The sequence below is a fragment of the Haliotis rubra genome, unplaced genomic scaffold, assembly GCF_003918875.1.
Source record: "Haliotis rubra isolate DU_JTF1 unplaced genomic scaffold, ASM391887v1 Scf340, whole genome shotgun sequence".
Taxonomy (NCBI): Eukaryota; Metazoa; Mollusca; class Gastropoda; order Lepetellida; family Haliotidae; genus Haliotis; species Haliotis rubra.
Window position 1 is genome coordinate 551,925 of NW_025767014.1, and position 16,147 is coordinate 568,071.

General features: G+C 41.4%; 2 protein-coding genes across 3 annotated transcripts in view; both read right to left on the reverse strand.

Annotated features, from left to right (window-relative positions):
• The window catches only part of LOC124284648 (Y+L amino acid transporter 2-like), a 34,689-nt gene extending 20,331 nt beyond the window's left edge, over positions 1-14,358 (reverse strand). For both annotated transcript variants that reach the window (XM_046720753.1, XM_046720752.1), the window contains exon 1: positions 14,282-14,358. In XM_046720753.1, coding sequence (XP_046576709.1) covers positions 14,282-14,357 — 76 coding nt within the window. In that variant the 5' untranslated portion in view covers position 14,358. The remainder of the gene's footprint in view (positions 1-14,281) is intronic.
• Positions 6,278-9,091, reverse strand: LOC124284647. Its single transcript, XM_046720750.1, has one exon. The coding sequence runs from the start codon at positions 8,866-8,868 to the stop codon at positions 6,706-6,708; it is 2,163 nt and encodes a 720-aa protein (XP_046576706.1). The 5' UTR covers positions 8,869-9,091; the 3' UTR covers positions 6,278-6,705.
• Positions 14,359-16,147: the final 1,789 nt, after the last annotated feature.

The window sequence follows — 16,147 nt, forward strand, 5'->3', positions numbered from 1 at the left end:
TCTACTGATGTCGTCTATGAAGCCAAACGATGGTGGAGTGGCTAAGTCCAAGTTGTCGAGCAATATCCCTGCTGCTGGTGCCAACCTGAATCATGCCTAGTGCACGTTCTCTTTCGCCAAGTGTTAACCTCGGCATCTCTGTCCTCGTTTCACAATCGTTAGTGAAGCAATGAGAATCGGTTCTCATACACCTGCTTTTAATGTCACAGTCAGTATGATTTCAGAATGAAATTCGCTCTTTTTTCATGGCGTGGCTGCATGTTGATGCATTTAGGAATTCAGAGTCATACTGTGGACAGGAATTTGTTTCTAAAGCATTTCTTCAACTGGCCATGCCCTTCGACTTCATGTTAGTTATATTCATTGATCATTGTCATGCTGAAATCCATCTTGATGAAAATATGGACAATTTTAGACTGGTGCGTTTTCAATGATGTTCAGTATATTAGCAGGAAACACTATTGCTATGCACACTTGTCGGACATATGTAAAGCCCGTCAAAATATGGCCAGATAGGCAGGATGTGCCCAGGAGAACCACCCACCTGCGCAGGTTATGTTCGTCAGATTGTTAGCTGTTCATCCGCCTATAAAAGCAGATAAGACAGGCAAATAGGACACAACCGGACACCGAGAGGAACGGGGACAAACAAGAAGAAAGCATCGTTCGAAATTAACGTTGGTCCTTACGCCCGAAGCCGACTGAAATCCACTCGGACCCACAGCTTTTGTTTTCTGCAGGTCCTTATGGCCGACAGCTTTTTCATCCCCGTCCAGTGTTGCCCATGCTGTGAAGCTACCGAGGAGTCTGATGCTGCAACAGTGGGTGTCGGCGCCAGTGGTGCACAAACTGCCTTGGATGACTCTAACATATCCCTGTCTGAACATTCTGATTCAGACTCTTCAGACGACTTGGATCATGACATGGATGTTGATCGTGTTGTAATGAAGACTAGTCAGTCACTAGAGTTAAGGGGCGGTGGAGTAGTTTAGTGGTTAAAGCGTTGGCTCGTCACGCCGAAGACCCGGGTTCGATTCCCCACATGGGCACAATTTGTGAAGCCCATTTCTGGTGTCCCCCGCCGTGATATTGCTGGAATGTTGCTAAAAGTGGCGTAAAAACTAAACTCAGTCATAGAGTTAAATTAAACTCTTTAACTCAGTTTGTTAGTTGGTTTGCTGGGAATTGCAGCTAAAATATAGGGCCTACACTCTGATCAGGGCCCACTTGCACATAGCGATCTTAGCGCTATGACTATCTTAAGCCTATGTTGGAGAATGGGAGTTACAATCATTGTAGCGCTAAGATCGCTTTGTGCAAGTGAGCCCAGGACCCACAACTTTTATGGTTCTCGGCCCTTAGGGCTTTTCAGGGTTAAGGGCAAACACTGGAAGAAAGGCAAGCCATGGACTATAAGGGACGAACTGACCCGCCATCTCAGCTGTGTGCAATGCCCCACACAAGTTGTGCAATAAAGACTATCATTCTTTGTTGACACTACGCCTCGTGCTGACTCAAGAGCTGAGGGAAACGTCACAAATGCCATAGGCGGATCCAGGAATTCCGTTCTCGCATTTCCTAGTACAGAGTTTTCTCCCATGTTTACGCCAGAAATATATTTATTGTGTGTTCGAGTCCCGGATGGAGCTGATAATGTTTCCAGATCTGTCAGCACCACGTGTTTGGGTGTTGTCAAGTTGATAAATATCTAAAACTCAGGCTTTTTCTAAAAAGGATGAGACGTCTACATAAATGCAACTGAGATCAAAGTGGCCTTAAAATCGACTCACCTGTGCCGAGCGATCCAACAACCGAATTGTTAAAGGGTATTCCATATATTCGGAATATATACTCATTTGTACAACTACTGTATATTGGACACATTAGTGATGAGTGATGAATAATCAGTGTCTGGCGTCACAGTGACACAGTCAGAATTTTTATCACCTCCAGCTTGTGGTCTGAATAAGTAATGAGTATAGTCTGTCTCACAGACCCTGAACAGTGGCTGAACCAACTCATTTTATAGATTTCCTCAGGTTCTGAATTTCCCATCTCACTGGAGCTCCTTTTAATTCAAATGGGATTATTTGTTGCTATAAGAATTACATATAGTCAAAGTCTAAGGGTTGGTCTAAGTAGTGAGGTATGTATATGAGATTCAGATAACAGTGCCCGTTTAGAAATCAGATGTTCCGATTTGCATATACTATATAACTTACTTGTGATGACGTCGAGTGAATATCTATCCGAATATGTTATACGTGATGAATTTTACATGTACTGTGAGTCGGTTGGTAATTAGGAAGCGTACACCTGTTGCGGACGGGGGAATTACAGCAAATATGGGGAAGGGGCGTACCGTAAGTAAGTGAGGTGAGGTGAGGTCAGGTGAAATTGGGTTTTACGTCGTGCTTGAGAATATTTCGCTCATATGACGACGTGCATCCGTGTGTATGTGTATGTGCGGCTGCTTGTACTAGCCCAGACTTAAGCTGGTTTTATAGTGCTAGCCCACTGAGATACCATGCCGCAGTGAAGCATGAATACCCCACTCAGACACATTATACTGACTCCGAGCCGACCAGTCCTTGTTGTACCCATTAATGCCGAGCGCCAGGCAGGGACCAACATATACCATATTTTAACGTCTTTTGGTATGACGAGGTCGGGGATCGAACCCGCGACCTTCCGCTCTCCGGGCGGACGCTCTAACCACTACACCACGGAGGCGGTCCCGTAAGTAAGTAACCAGATGAGTGAGTGTGTGAGTGTTTTAGTTTTAGCCGCTTTTACCAATATTACAGCAACATCACTACGGAAGGGGGGCAGGCACCAGAAACGTGCTTAGTGTTATGTTTTGTGTAAATGATTTATTAATTTCTATATTTTATAGATTACATGTCTGTTTCATGATCTATGCCACGTGCGTAAGTTCATTGTGTCAATGCATTTTGTTCAATGTGCCATGTGTATGTTCTATATCCCACTCATATGTTCTTTGTCTTGTTTCTGGGGTCCCCCGCCGTGATGTTGCTGGAATATTGCTAAAAGCGGCGTAAAAAACAAACTCAGTCAGTCAGTCTCTGTCTTGTGCATGTGTTCCACATCGTGTTTGATCGCGCATGCATGTAAGTACGTGTCTTTAATATATTCTGTATTCAGGCAGAGACATCTTCCGATTATTGCAATGGTTTTGTCCCTTTCATTTAACATGTCCTGTGTCTGAACGTCATGTGTTTTGTCCTACGTTCGCCATGAGTGAGTGATTGAGTGAGTGAGGATTCTCTTTCACATTACCTCCTAAAGTAGCATTCAGGTCACGTGGGAGGAGGGCACCTTTGTCTTAGTCCTCCAAGGTCACCAACTACTAGTGAGTGAGTTTTATGCAGTCTAAGTAAACTTAGGCTCAGTATTATTCGTTACACTGCTATACTGAGTCTAACCAGGGATACTCTACAACCTTATATACCGGTAGTCTCCCTGGTCTAACAAAACCTAGTTGAAAGTCGCGTCAGCTAACCTTTGAGTGACCTATGACCGTCCAATCAAACGCGAGACGGCCGAACGATTTAACCAATCAGACAACGACTACTTGTTAGGGTTCGGCGGGACTTACAAACGGTTTTTGGATTTTCTCTTCCCTGGTCGCTGACACTGATCTATCAACAAACGAAAATCCGCATAAAACAATGATATTTGACCTGCAGTATATACGCTTATGGGTTTCTAATGACATGGTTACTGTTTGCTTTGTTTTCGAAAGATGACATCCTTGAATATTGACAAAAAAAGCTATTTTCAGCGACTGTTTACTCATTGCGTGTATCAGTCGGAAGCGATCGTGCGGAAAATAGCATTCGGAATCGTTCGAGTTTTTTAGGTTAAGGTTCAAACGGTATGTGCGAATGTTAACTTTCGCGATTTGGTAAGCTGTGTTCTGATTGGTCAGTCCAAAAGGTTAGCTGACGCGACCTTCTACTCGGTTTTGTTCGACTCATGCAGTATAGCAGTGTAACGAATAATACTGGACATAAGTTTACTTACACTGGAGTTTTATGCCGCTTTTAGCAATATTCCAAGAATATCACGGCGGCGGACACCAAACATGGGCTTTAAACAATATGCCTATGTGGGGAATCGAACCCGGGTCCTCGGTGTGACGAGCGAACGCTTTAACCACTAGGCTACCCCACCGCCCACCGCCATGCCTTAGTATGCCGTGATGTTGATAGTTACTATCTTGCAGTATGTGTATGTTCGATAGCTGCGGCTTGTGTATTTGTATGTATTCGCTTACACAAAGGGGACAACCTGTCTACAGTTGCGTCCCTTGGGTACGCAGGAAGCCTGTGGTAGTGGCTTCGATTCCCGTCAATGTTGGTGAAATATATTCGCTATTTGGAGACCAATCCTAACTTGATTCATAACTTCAAGGAATGCATCTCACAGTGCCAGTATATCTACATGAAAAGCACAAGTCCATCTCAGCTGGGGTATGTGTATCTTTCCATGACGGATTTCCATAGCATGCCGAGTATATATACTGAACAAAAATAGTTAGGGATATATGTAAATTTTTAAATTATGAATAATGATCTATTTATTCAGACATACTTATAAAATATCAATCATAAAAATACCAATATCCCTAACTTATTTTGTCCAGTATATTAACATAATAAAACATCTATAATTATCCCTATAAAATGTTGTGTAGTTTGTAAAACTTTTGTTATATATATCTTGCGCCCATCAAAATATTATTACTGTTCTGGAACAGGTTTCATATTTTCCCATACTAATAACGTTAGTTCAGCAAATACACTTCATGGCCGCATGCGGAGGAATCTGTATGTTTTATTTGATCTTCTACCCAGTCACGTTTAAGGTGAGGGTTCACTACGTCAATTACAATTAAGTAAAAGTTTCCCCAAGACGGACTTTGAGATTAGGAATGGTTGATCAACGTTTAATCTTTGATACTGTTATGCTACTGACAAATACTGAAATATACAACAGGATACCCTTACACCCACGCACGTCCTCTTTCTCTGAAACTAACTAACGGATAGTACTATGTTCATTTTTCTCTCCCAGTGAGGTTTTGATTGGTGCCTTTAACAGCATCTCTGTGATATCGGAGTTAACCTTTACTACAGTAATGAATGAGTATGGTTTTACGACACTTTTAGCAATATTACAGCAATATCAAGGCGGGGGGATGGGGAGACATTAGAAGTTGGCTTCACACATTGTACCCATAATATATATATATATATATATATATATATATAATAATATATGGACATTTGTAGAGCGCAGTATAGTAGTAACTCCACACCTCAAGGGCATGCTCTTTGCGCAACAGTAAATATGTACAATATATACAGGAAGAAGTTTTATAAGATTTAGTTGTGGTTGAACAAGAATGTTTTGAGTCTTGATTTAAAGATGGAGATGGAAGGAGATGACTTGACATGGAGGGGTAGTGAGTTCCAGAGGCAAGCTGAGTGAACGCTGAAAGATCTGCCGCCAAAAGATTGCGACTTGTATTTTGGGACACTGAGCATGTTGGTAATCGTACCCTGGTTTTCGGTGTGACGAGCGAACGATTTAACCCTTAGGCCCTACCGTCTTTAACCACATAAGTATTGTTGTTGGTTTGTTTATTTACGCCTCACTTCGCAATATTTAAGATATATGACGCATATCTTGCCACATGCGTATGGGCATGGTGCCAACAGACCAAGGGTCATGTGTACATTTAGAGATTAAAACCCACCAACAGCATTTGCCAAATGGTGAAAGACGCACCTACAGGCCTATCATATGACGGCTAATTATAGGAATTCAATACCATGAACAGCCGGTCCTGGACCGGGTAAGGGAATTAACTCTGAAGGCGAGTTATGCCGTCTAATTAATTAACAAACAAATGAAGTTACTGACTGACTGAGTTTGGTTTTACGCCGCTTTTAGCAATATTCAACAAAATCAAGGCGGGGGACACCAGAAATGGGCTTAACACATGGTACCCATGTGGGGATTCGAACCCGGGTCTTTGGCGTGACGAGCGAACGCTTTAACCACTAGGCTTCCCCACCGCCCCACAACAAATGAAGTTAAATAGAGTTCATTTGAATATTGTAGTTTTCTTTTTGAATAGATTTACTGGAATATCCTTTTCAATCGCATATGAGATGTTCCTGTTGCGTAACTGACTGCGATAGAACATCCATAATATTATCAATATATCATAAATAAGAACTCATTGTTGATTTCCTCTTGTTTAATAATCTCAGTATAGGTTGTTGTAAAAAACAGGAAGTATGTCACAATCACCATACCACAGAACACTGCAATACCGCGTGTAAAATAAATTATGTCAATGGTCACGAGAAAAAGTAGAAAATACTTCAACATGACTAGATGATTAAAACATCAGCATATTTGGACAGAGTGGCGTCTGTACTGGACAGCGGTTAACACAATGGAGCTTTGGATATCCTGTCTGTAAAACACAGCAATAAATAGAAATAAAATCTTCATTATGACATCTGCGATCACTAAACGAACGTAAAAGTAAGTTCTGTTGGGTGTTGTAAGCAAGTTATCACTAACACAACCACATAATACTGTGTCTATCACATTATAGCTTGTATCTACGTGGCACCATAGAACCACCATCACTGAGATAGGATTTCAGAAGACGAGTCTCTGGCGTTTCGGCCTAGGAGTGACATCATGGGCCCGGAGGGGGCTCATCATCTCATCTCCGACCCCCGCGGCGTTTTCGTCCGGCACGGAACGCTTTCTCTTTTCAGAGCTAAACAACAAACGACAGTCGCCTGTTTTGCGAACTTTCCAGAACATCTTTAAATTGGATTTTTGAGCAACAGGCGTGACCATTACCTTGCACAGCTTTAACTTAGTGTCACTGGTTTTATGGCTGTAGTAGGTGACCTTATTTTTGTCTTTCTCACATCTTGGGTTTGATGGATTCGTGTTTTGTTGACTAGATGAATTAGCAGCCGCATTAAGCAGCAGCTTCAGCTTCAGTTGCCCTGGGGTGGGGATGGAAGCCGTTACCCTTGGCAACTGGACAGGAGAGCCTACAGACATGGGTGTCTCGCCATTTAGTTGCAGATCAGGCGTAGTTTCAATAGTGGAATCCGATGCACGTGATGTACTTGTGCATGACGTCATGGTTTGTGATGCAGAATTTTCACTCGAGTTATCTGGAGAACTTTCGGTACCCGTGCATGACGTCATTGACTGACTGTGCGGGGCCACAATTGTGTCATCTAACTCACGTGCTGAGTTCGTGCATGATGTAAGAGATGGGATTGGCTGCAGTTCGATTGCGTCACTAGGATGAGTTGGACTTGTACACGATGGTACCGGCTGTGACGACGGCACTTTGGGCGTGTTGACAATCATTGGCGATTCGTGGGTGATCTGAGATTGAGATGCGCCGTTTACGTTTTGCAAGGATAAATTGTCAATGAGATTTTTCAAAACGTTCGTTTGGGAATCTGTCTCAGATATGTCAGAAAACATCTTGGCGTCGGCGACATTGTCACCGAGTATACAAGAGAACATATCACTGTCATTTAGCGTCAAGGCAGGCGTGACGGAGTCATCTACATTGTCTCGTACCTCTGGAGTAGCGATCTCACCAGTCAGAATGGTATCGATAAGGGGAAGTGGTATAGTGTTGCTGGTGAGGTTTGTAGCTGTAATTGACGCTGGCAACATCGATAATCCTGGAACAACATTATTGACATCCTCTACATTGGCGACATTTTCACTGGGGTCGTCAAAGTCGTAAACATCTTTATTGGTAGGCTGTGTCGTCTGAATCTCAGGAGACGTTGCTGGGGTGACGTCAGACTTGTAACATGGAGGTTTATCAGCATTACGAACAGGAATGTACTTGAATAAAAACTGGTACAAATTGGGTAATTTTCGCACAATTTGGTCCAACACTGCAAAATTTTCTTTATTCCTGACAAACTTCTGATGGCCAACACTCCTGCTGTGTGTCCGAAGGGAATCCTTGTACCAGCACTGACACATCTCGCAATATCCCCCCTTGTTGTGAGAAAACCGACTCGGTTTGGTCCCCTTTTTCACTGTACTACCTGTCGTGGGGCGGGCGAGCACCACGGGACCGTCAAATGGAGACCCGCCCCCGTTATCCGGATACACCAAGGGTATATTTTCTAGTTTCTTATGAATCGGTTTATACTGACACGAATCATCCTCTACTTTAATAAAACACTTATCTTCCCATTTTATAGGAAGAAATTCAGTCGGAGGGTCCTTCTTGGTTACCTGTTTACTAGACGCACCGAGCTCCTTGCACCGTTTGATGAAAGTGTGAACATGCTCAGTGTTGATTCCCATCTCAGCCGCCTTGTCTTGAATATTACTTGCATTGTTTACCTCGGACGCCAAACTTTCACTTGTATTTTTCCTGGCTTTCAACAGCAAAGCTCTTCCTCGACTCAAGGGAATGTCTTGTTTACGTTTCGACACATCGCCACGATCGACAGTGGTTTCTCCCCGCAATCGACTCGGTCTCTTTGTCAGAGGTCGGGAATCCGATACACAAACATGAACGTCGTTCGACAGAAAAGTTTCCACTGAGCCTCCCAGCTGACGAATATATCCCTCTACACGCTGTCGCACAGGTTTTGATTTCACATCAACATAAAATGACTTACTTTTGAAAGGCATTGAACGGAATTCCAGCCTCCGCCTCGCACAGGCTTCGGGACTGTCCTCCATGCTGTCACACATCGCCTTGTTCGAATAGCCCTCGCTTTTGTCACGTGACCCAAGTGAAGATTTTTTTCCCATACACGATCTACGCTGATGTAAACAAACCGGTGTCTTGGCACATATGTTAAGTGAAGAGTTGTGCACAATATATCAGGAGAACATCTCCAATTTCAGTGAGGTATGTCCGTTATACGTATCCATGTTTGACTGAGTTGAGCACGAGGAGTTTTATGTTGTCCGATGGGTTAAGGTGGAACGGTCCATATAGAGGGGAGGAAGGTTGTGATAAGACCAGACCCATTTACATGGTCGGACACTGTGTTGGTTATCGTATTCTATATTACAATAAAAACACTTGTAATGTATTACAAAAGAATATATATTACGTTAATAGTTCGTCTTGAACAAATACTCACACTGTTTAACCTGACCACCCCTGCACGAAATGTGAACGTCGGCTTATGTCACTCACAGCAATTTACGCACAGTGTCGTCACGGTTCAATGGCCCCAGGTGACACCAGACTTACAGAGTAATACGCTCGCCGCAGCGCCTCATTCAGATGGTTCTCCCGTTTGACATGCACCTGGATTATCGCACTGTTGTGTAATTCTGCCAATTTAGAAGGCATTCCACAGGTTAACATTGATAATTAGTCAAATTCCTACACAAAATGTATTTCGTGACACTAATTATGTTTAGTCTTTTTATTAGGAGTTTCGACAAGAAATTCATTTTCAAACTGACGTGATTTTTAGCCACATATATACATGACATTCCCTTTTCTAGAACGGTGATTTTGTCCGAAAGTATTAAAGATTTACTTGAACGAGCTGTTAACCCTTAGCTGAGGAGCAGTGTTTCCTTACGAAAAATAAAATCTTTTGTCAGTATTTATATGTATCATTATAACATGTACGTGATCAGGTTTAGAAAAATAAAATAAATAGTAAAATATAAAAATTTCTTCCATGTCATGGATCATATTTTCGACAATTCGTATTATTTACGTCATTTACAATACACCGTTACTCGTTTTATACAATACGTTAAATGAGAAAATATATATGCATTAATTTGTTAAATCGACGTACGTGACTCTGCCACTATAAATAATTTTTACCAGAAAGGTGTTTAAAGCCGTTTTACCAGAAATGTATTAACAGAGGCATATGACCTGTGACGGATTCATTTTCTTGATATAGATATTGTTTAAGCATAACACGGGATAGTTATTACTTTCTTTCCTTACTACTGATAAAATTATAAATATATCCAATAATTCCAAAATATTTGCCCTCCCCCAAAGTCATTACAAACGTTGTTTCTCAGCCGATGTGATTGTTTTTAACAGAAAATACACGTTCATACAAGAGCGGAAATGGCTTAATGGTGTATGTAATACCAAAGACAGAACTTGACTTTGTAATGAGAAAATTGCGATTGATACCACCTATCCCTGTACAAACAAATACCACGCGGTTGTTTAGCCTGTCTTCAAAGCCTTCTTCCAGGTAATTAACACGTGGTTATACAATGCTATTGAGGAGGTAATCGACTGATCCGGGATTGAATTAAGATGCTAAATAAACACGAGAAAGATGATGAAACGAGAGACGATTATAGGTGCTTAGTATTTTGATCGACATGCTTTAAGATATGTTACGAAACTGAACAATGAATAAATATAGATAAAATAAACATCCACGAAACTGAATTAGGTTCGTAATATTTATCACACTTTTACGAAATATGCATACTGACAGTTTGTATGTTATTTTGTTTACGGTTAATGCATGTTTCTGAAAGAATGGACGACGAAAAAGGTAGAAAAAGAACAAAATAAACGAAAAAGGAACGGCGTTTTGGTTAAAAACTAACACAGACCAAAATAAAGCTGACAAAGTAGACGGAGTATGGGTAATAAATAGCTTCTTTAATGTACTATATAGGGACCAACTGGCTCGGCAACAGGGTAAGTGTCTATACCGAAACATAAGTTGATGATAAAATTTCATTATGTCTTCCAAATGCGCATTGTTGTTGTATACACGTCCCTCTGTAGTTGCATTTCACGCTAACCTGTATTTGTGTCTGTCGTAAGTTGTATTTATTAATGAACCTTTCTCAAATGTCAAAACAGTTCTTAAATCGGGTAATAAAACATAATCTTATTACGACAAGGAGCAATACACTTGTTTGTCCTATCATTAGTGCAGACTTACATTATCTCACACACAAACTGACAATACTTATCTTAATGTGTGTATGTATGTGTGTGTGTGTGTGTGTGCGTGCGTATGTATGTATGTGTGTGTATGTATGTATGTGTGTGTGTGCGTGCGTGTGTGTGTGTATGTATGTATATATAAATTATAAAATTATAACAATCTTGTTGTGTCACATATTACCCATAGACACATCTATCATACGTAAACACATCTAGTCATATCTCACGTTCAGATAGACTTAGTAGTCCTGAAACGTATGTTGTTGAGTTGTGACATGCAGTTTGTTGTTCATGTAGGTGCGAATCGAGAACAAGTCCAGGTAACGCTCTGTGTTAATTAGGGGTTTGCTGGTGTCAGCACTCAGGTGAGTCTCCCCGTGGTGTACTTGTTGAGACGCGGAGGTCGTGTTGAGGTGTTGACAGGCACTCATATAAACTGGGGGTTTGTTGAAGCAACAATACTGTCACCATCAGCGGGTTCAGGGGTGTGAGATCACTTGGGTTTTATTACTTAATCCACAGTTATGTGAAGCGCTCGTTAAATCCCTAACAAAGCAGGGAGCAGGGTGTTTATTAATATTGTTCCAACAATATGTGTAGGCGCGTACGGATATGATCAACATCCCTCTCCGTACGCGAAATTTGACTATATCCAATAAGCGGTTTTTTCCATGTACGACAAAACAACGTCCCTTGTTATAGATAGAACTAAAAGTGAAACATACAACTTTATGGATGAGAACAACAAATTAGACTGGTGACGAAGCCAATAACTTAGTCAGTCCCCTACTGCTCTCTCCCAATTTTGCACCAGTTGTTATTCAATAACATATTGTTAATGTCAAAACCTACTGTTTATATATACCTCTCATCATATGGTTGTATTCACTTTTAGCTTGACAACGGTGTAAGAATCTACATTGAAACGTCGCTCTATGCAATAAATAAGAAGTTGTTATCCATAAAGTTGTATGTTTCATTTTTGACTCACCAATTTCTAGAGTGCCTATCAAACAATTAGTTGGAACTATTTATGGGAATCACAAGGTCTGTTTCAGAGTTTGAGGGTGAGTCAGACAATAACCATCCGATACATGTAGGTGTCATTCATTAAACATTGGGGGAGAGGTAACGTTAGTTAGTATACTGGCTGACTGTTAATCGGTAGTAGTAGTAGTAGTAGTAGTAGTAGTTTGTACGTTTGTTGAACGCCCCACTCTGCAATGTTCCAGCTATAAGACCACGGTCTTGAAATAATTGAGTTTGGACCAGACAATCCAGTGATTGACGTAATGAACATCGATACATGGGATACAATGACACCCATCATCCAGGTCAGCGATCCTGAACACCCGATCCTGGTAGTAGTAGTAGTAGTAACAGCAGCAGCAGTAGTAGTAGTAGTAAAAGCAGACGCAGAATTACGTTTTCGCTTGTAAAACCAATAATAGGTTAACCGGAGATACTAGATATGTTCGACTACAATATGTCAGACAAACAGACAGTCTCGTCAAGGGTACAGAATATATAGAGAATCTCACCCAAGTGTCTTCTGATATCAATTATATCAACACGAGTTGATAAAGTTACAAATATCCGAGGCTTGCCGAGGATATTTTAACATTTATCAACGAGTGTTGATATATTTGATATTACAAGACACGAGGGGGAGATTCTGTTTATCATCCAGAATCACTCTTCATTAGTTTTAAATGGAAAATGTACATCTCTGAACACGGTACGGTCATTAGACTTGCATTGCAGCGATGTCATAGCATCGTGACATCATCAAGTTCATGACGCCATAGCATTGTCAGGGCATTGTACAAAATCTACTGTCTACACGATATCCCCTAAGAGATATCGTTTGATCTCACACAAGCAATATCTCCTGTGGAACACAGTTTTGGATGATAAATACACATGATGCTAATTTAAGAAGAGAAAAACACTAGCCATTCCTCATAGAATTATGACAGACTGTACGAGATATGTTTTCAACATCGAGATTCTAACAGTATCTGGAACCTTTAGTCACCCTACCAGTCCTGCCCCGAGGCAGCGTGGCGCTCTAGCCCACTCCCCCTCACCCCATGTCGCCACATTTGTTGCAACCTCGTATATAATACACGACACTGATCACGGGTGTCTCCGAGCTGACCGCCTTACCCTGGAGCAATGTAGCGGGAGTTTGTGTTACAGACTTTCGCACAATGGATCTCTTCGACTGGTTATATTTTTTATTGCCTTGATGTCCCGTTTCTCATTAAGGTGGGGGATTACATCACCTGTTGGTCTTTTAAGCCTTTAACACACGACGTGTAAGTAAGCTGGCCCCAGACCTACATTAATGTATCCGTGGTTCGATTTAATCAATATAATTTGAAGTTCCGATGGCGTTTGCTGTGTGCAGAACTACATGGCTTTACACTAATTGAATGTTTGTTATCGGGTCTGGAGATACAGGAACATGAAAAGGGGTGATACATGTCAGACTGACTGACTGAGTTTAGTTTTACGCCGCTTTTAGTAATATTCCAGCAATATCTTGGCGGGGACACCAGAAATGGGCTTCAAACATTTTGCCCATGTGGGGAATTGAACCCGGGCCTTCGGCGTGACGAGCCAACGCTTTAACCAATAGGCTACCCCACCGCCCCGATACACGTCAGACGCCCATGGACATATATTACTGAAGGTACCTATCTTCCATTCAAGTAACAGTTAATGTGTAAATCAAACATCGATGTTCACACAACAGAGTGAAGAATCAAGCGATAATAGTTTGCTTACAAACATGACAACACATTTGGTTCTACTACAACCTCATTCGATTAATATACAGTTGATAACATTATAGAACCGGCATATGCGGGTGTATTTGGAATAGTGCTTGTAGTTTCAATGATATAAACATGTGCAATTTAGGGTGAGCTACTTGTTTGAAATTAGCTTGTACTTATTGTGAATCAATTCAGCGACACCATTGGCAAGATCCTATACGCATAATAACCCATTTAAAGCATTTGTACATGCCAACGTTAGAAATACACGTGCCTAATACGACTGGCAAAATGCATAAGGTGTCATATAAATATGGCTTCCACATCGGCCATGTTGAAATGCGGATCTGAATTTTGTGAGCACTTTGAGAGACAACAATGCAAAGGACATACGACGTGCTATAGCTTCAGCTGCCCCGGTTACGAAAGCAAAATTCTCAAAACAAACACCCTAAATGTTATGCAAAGTCGCACTTACCTTCTACACACTGAAGTGATGCTGCCGCATTTACTGTGAACATACTGAGAACATACTGCTTGCTCTCTCTGTTCATTTTAAACGCAGATATATGTTCTTTTTGTACGTTTTGATTTAATTAACCCAACCAAAAATCAGCTCTAACATCAATTTATTATAAAATACCTGTTCCATCGTGGCATAAAGTAAATTTCTATTAATCACATTACACCAAAGTGATAATCAGTGTTGCGTAACTCGTAATGTATACATAATATAATTAAATTCTAAATATCTGAAGCATAGACGATCAATATACATATGGAATATACTCCTACACAATTGAAAAAACGTCAAGCACGAATATAATTTTATTAAAACCGAACCTTCATCTGTCTTTTGGCAATTTCTGCATTTGGCATTGGTTTTGCTAAATGGCTGATATATCTGATAAAAAAGAAGTTGATATACAACATTGTCCACTGTATTTTCGTACTGACTGTTGCACGGACTTGACCTTATCATTTATTGTCAGCAAGATCAGGGACTGTATGTTTGGTTTGGTTTTGTTGTTTAACGCCGCACTCAGAACTTTTCCAGCCATATGGAGGCGATCTGTAAATAATCGACTCTGAGACAATCCAGTGTTTAACAGCATGTGCACGCCTGCACTCAGCGTTATTCCAGCTATATGGCGGCGATCTGTAAATAATCGACTCCGGACCAGACAATCGGTCAGTGATCAACAGCATGTGCATCGATCTGCGCAATTGGGAACCGATGACATGCGTCAACAAGTCAGCGAGCCTGACAACCCGATCCCGTTAGTCGCTTCTTACGACAAGCATGGGTTGCTTAAGATCAATTCTAACCCGGATCTTATAGGGTGTCAGTAGATGGAAAGGTAGATATATAACTATTACAAGGAATACATCAAGGACATGTTGTTACAAGCTTCTCTACTTCAGAATGTTACTTCCAGAACAAAAACAGTTTATTTGTGTCGTTAGAAAACACACTGGATACGATTTTTAAGAAATGTTATTTTATATGCAAATATATTATTAGAGAAGATTATTATGTTCCAGGTGTATATTTATGTATGTCTACACCACATTACGCGGTGTAATCGCAAATGATGTTCAGAACAGACTACATACGTTTCCATGCATTTAGTACAATAGTTCCCATGCGTTCACACTCCATTTGAACCATATAAACACGACCAGGCAGATATTGAGCTGCCCTAAGAGGAGAATAGTGATAGAATACAGGATGTGATTAGAACCCTGGCTCTTCATCATCGTAGGCAGATGTGCGGACCTTGGACTGGATTACGACTGACTGACTGACTGAATTTGGTTTTACGCCGCTTTTAGCAATATTCCAGCAACATCACGGCGGGGGACACCAGAAATGGGCTTCACAAATTGTTCCCATGTGGGGATTCGAACCCGGGTCCTCGGCTTGACGAGCCAACGCTTTAACCACTGGGCTACCCCACCGCCCCGGACTGGATTACGTCATGAAAAGACTGGACTGATGCAGTCTATCACAGTTCGGATCAGAACATCTACCCTGCTTATCAGCAGTCGGGGAGTAAGTTAACTGACTGACTGAGTTTAGTTTTACGCCGCTTTTAGCAATATTCCAGCAATATCACGCGGCGGGGGACACCAGAAATGGGCTTAACACATTGTACCCATGTGGGGAATCGAACCCGCCTTCGGCGTGACGAGCCAACGCTTTAACCACTAGGCTACCCCACCGCCCGGAGTAAGTTAAGATGTACATGGTTTATACACAGCCATGGGGTCTCTAGACAAATGGCAGGTTCAGATTGTCCCATAAAGCTTGAGATGATATTCTACACATCCCACCATCGAC

Coding starts and splice junctions, on each gene's coding strand:
- LOC124284647 (XM_046720750.1), bottom strand. CDS start 8,868: ATGGGAAAAAAATCTTCACTTGGGTCACGTGACAAAAGCGAGGGCTAT.